This window comes from Limulus polyphemus, unplaced genomic scaffold, assembly GCF_000517525.1.
Source record: "Limulus polyphemus unplaced genomic scaffold, Limulus_polyphemus-2.1.2 Scaffold5535, whole genome shotgun sequence".
Classification (NCBI taxonomy): Eukaryota; Metazoa; Arthropoda; class Merostomata; order Xiphosura; family Limulidae; genus Limulus; species Limulus polyphemus.
In genome coordinates, this window is record NW_013671145.1 from 64,930 (window position 1) to 68,350 (window position 3,421).

General features: G+C 33.8%; 1 protein-coding gene across 1 annotated transcript in view; it reads left to right on the forward strand.

Moving 5' to 3' along the window:
* The window catches only part of LOC106472702 (ras-related protein Rab-11B), a 17,328-nt gene extending 14,728 nt beyond the window's left edge, over positions 1-2,600 (forward strand). The window contains 2 exon segments of the mRNA NM_001314178.1: positions 332-412; positions 1,397-2,600. Of these exon segments, the coding sequence (NP_001301107.1) occupies positions 332-412; positions 1,397-1,539 (224 nt within the window). The 3' untranslated portion in view covers positions 1,540-2,600.
* Positions 2,601-3,421: the final 821 nt, after the last annotated feature.

Sequence of the window (3,421 nt, forward strand, 5' to 3'; positions counted from 1 at the left end):
ACTTGTGGAAACAAATGGTGGATTAGATAAGCCACACTTGTGGAAACAAATGGTGGATTAGATAAGCCACACTTGTGGAAACAAATGGTGGATTAGATAAGCCACACTTGTGGAAACAAATGGTGGATTAGATAAGCCATACTTGTGGAAAAAAACGGTGGATTAGATAAGCCACACTTGTGGAAACAAATGGTGGATTAGATAAGCCATACTTGTAGAATGATTAAAGTAAACTTAACCTTTTATGCAACTGTTAAATGAGAAAATATCAAATTAGCTAGAATGTCAGTTTCACTTTTCCATGCATCAACTTAAAGTCCTTTTATTTCAGAGAAAAATAATTTGTCCTTTATTGAGACGTCTGCTTTGGATTCTACAAATGTGGAATCTGCCTTTCAACAAATCTTAACAGGTAACTAAATGCAAGTTTAGTGATATTTGCTACTCTTTTTAGTACCTTTAACTGGTCTATATTTACAAACAGAAGTAACATTTAATTTCATTATTGCACACATGTATGATAAGGTGATTACTACTGCAACATCCAAGACTTGTTATATTGTTGTACAGTTTTGTGACGAGTGTCCAAGTCTGTAACAAGTGTTAATGTTTTTGGATCCTAACGTAATTCGTATGAATGTTTTGAGTTATGTCTGTCACGTTAGAAATGAATTTACGTTTCTCTGACAGTAGGCCAGTGCTATTCAGCCTCACCTTACCCATTGTTTTAATATAAAGACAACTTGTGGTCTTTTAATCAAGATAACCAAGTTTCCAATTTCAGGAAACAAATTTTTTTATAATCTGTAGTGATCACTTCTAATAACACGTTTATTTTGTTCCACAGTAAAGATAATTTGGGCTGGAGCTCCCGTTCTTGTTTCTGATTTTAATTTTAAATCCATTTCACTGTGACGCTTGTTAATAGATTAACCTTGATCAACGTGTACCTACCTCTTTTTGTATTTATCTCTTCCTATCACACATTTTACAATTCCAAATCTATTGCTTGTACGTTGGTTATAGTTTTACTGTAAGATACTGTTCTATTTCAATTCCTTTGTGTTTAAAGTAAGAACTGTTTTAGCTGAAGTATTTTTAGTCAGGCATTAAAAAAAATTCTTGTTCTTCATTGAGGTGGTTTAACATTTTACTTTTGTACTTGAATGGGATAAAGCCATCGAATTACGTAAGGGGTCCCATCAATTTCTATTTGTCTGTAAGTTGATGTACAGAATCCTGTATATCAAGCTACAAAAGAAAGACGTTTACTCGACTCCTTACACAATTCAACAGTCTTTGTCTCATTTTTTAAATGTTTTTACTTGCTTTTTTGTGGAAATAAATATACAAAGGTTGAAGATATAACGTTGCTAAATGGTCTTTTCCTTTCCAGAAATCTATCGCATTGTATCCCAGAAACAGATCAGAAACGATACTGATAATGATCCATCACCATCAGGAGACAATGTGAAACCAATTTCCATTGCACCCACTGATAGCTCAGATACACGTAAAAAACAGTGTTGTCAGACATAGAGGAAGTCCTCGTGTCTTAAACCCCCTATAGTGCACTCTTATTTCCATTTATGTCTGACCGGACGGATGTCCTTCTAATTCATTCTACAGATACCATAAGTCTGCAGTGTCCTTGTTTAGAGAGTATCTTACCCCTGTACCTTATTCTTTATTTGAAATTCCATTTAATCTTTTAAACAAAACAACAAATTACTGATGCAGTAAACCTCTGTTTTGATGATGTACATGTGTTTGTAGAACTTCAAATGAGTAATGCTCATTTTGAGTATCTACAGATACATTGTAATATATTTCAATATTTTCAATCTGTAATGCTTGCATTTTAAATATGCTGGTTTTGCAGCCTTAGAAATAGCTACATTCAGCTGCTTGTGTAAACTGTCTAACTATCCCTGCTGAGGAACTGTGATTTGGCCTGACTGTCGAGAAACTGAGACGAGATAACTGGTCAGGTGTTTTTTTTAATGAATAGAATTTGCTTGTACTTCTGCGATAACAAAGTAATTTCTAGTACACATTTCTTTATGAAATTCTGTAGTACCATTAATACATTTATCACTGAAATTAGCAAAAGATTTGAATTACTTAGTTGGATATTATTGTGATCAAATTGAAAGAAAGCAAATTTTTTTTAGTAATTCAAAGTGAATAAGCTTATTAAACTATCTTGGACGACCTTTTTTTTATTATTATTATTACACAAGAGTTTTTATATTTTGCATTAACAAAACTCGTTTATGTTCCGAGCTTCAACACCTACGTATAATGCCATTTTTTTTCTCGTGATGTCTTAACTTTCCTGTACATTAGTGTAAATTTAGATAAAGATAAAAAAGTTTTGTTTTTAAGAATAACAATGAACTTCTTCAACTTTAATCATGTTGAGCTTGTACATGTACCAGACATAGATAATAAATAGGTGCACTCATAGATCTTTGAAACAAACATCTGTACACAATGTTACTTAATGATGCATTCAATATTTTCAGTTCTGGGTGTTTTTTTTCTTGTTTGTAGGCTTTGAAATAAATTAGTTGTCAAATAAAGGATCATCACATCTGTTTATATATGTTATTTATTATACTGGTATTTACAAAAAATAAAATAAAAACTCTTGTTATTAAGTGGGGAACTATGTGAAGAGACACAGACCACAAAAACCGAGGTTCGATACAATTACGAGACTAATATAACTCAATGATGGAAAGTTGACCTTGTGTTGTCAGTCTGTCTACAGTAATATTTCTTAAATCTTAAGCTCTCGAGTTATAGTTATGTTATAAGAGAGATGGTCAAATCCAACTGTTTGATTAAAGTATACGGGACTTGGCAGTGAGTGCTGTTGACTGACTACATTCCCTTGGACTTGGCAGTGGGTGCTGTTGACTGACTACATTCCCTTGGACTTGGCAGTGGGTGCTGTTGACTGACTACATTCCCTTGGACTTGGCAGTGGGTGCTGTTGACTGACTACATTCCCTTGGACTTGGCAGTGGGTGCTGTTGACTGACTACATTCCCTTGGACTTGGCAGTGGGTGCTGTTGACTGACTACATTCCCTTGGACTTGGCAGTGGGTGCTGTTGACTGACTACATTCCCTTGAGTCTATCGGTTAAAAGTTAAGGATAACTTGTGTAGTGTTACACAATTCTCCCCCAAAAAAACAGCAAATGTTGGTCTCGTCATTTAATATTTTTCTTAAATCTAATTTCAGTTAATAAAATTTTACTCAGAATTAACTACTTGTCTCTATCACTCAACGAAATATTTGTACTGCTACAGCTACCCCCCATTAAACAAAAGGGGGTAAATAATGGCTTGCAGACATACATATGGATATATCCTAAGAAAATGCCTTAAAATAATTTTCGGTAATTGATG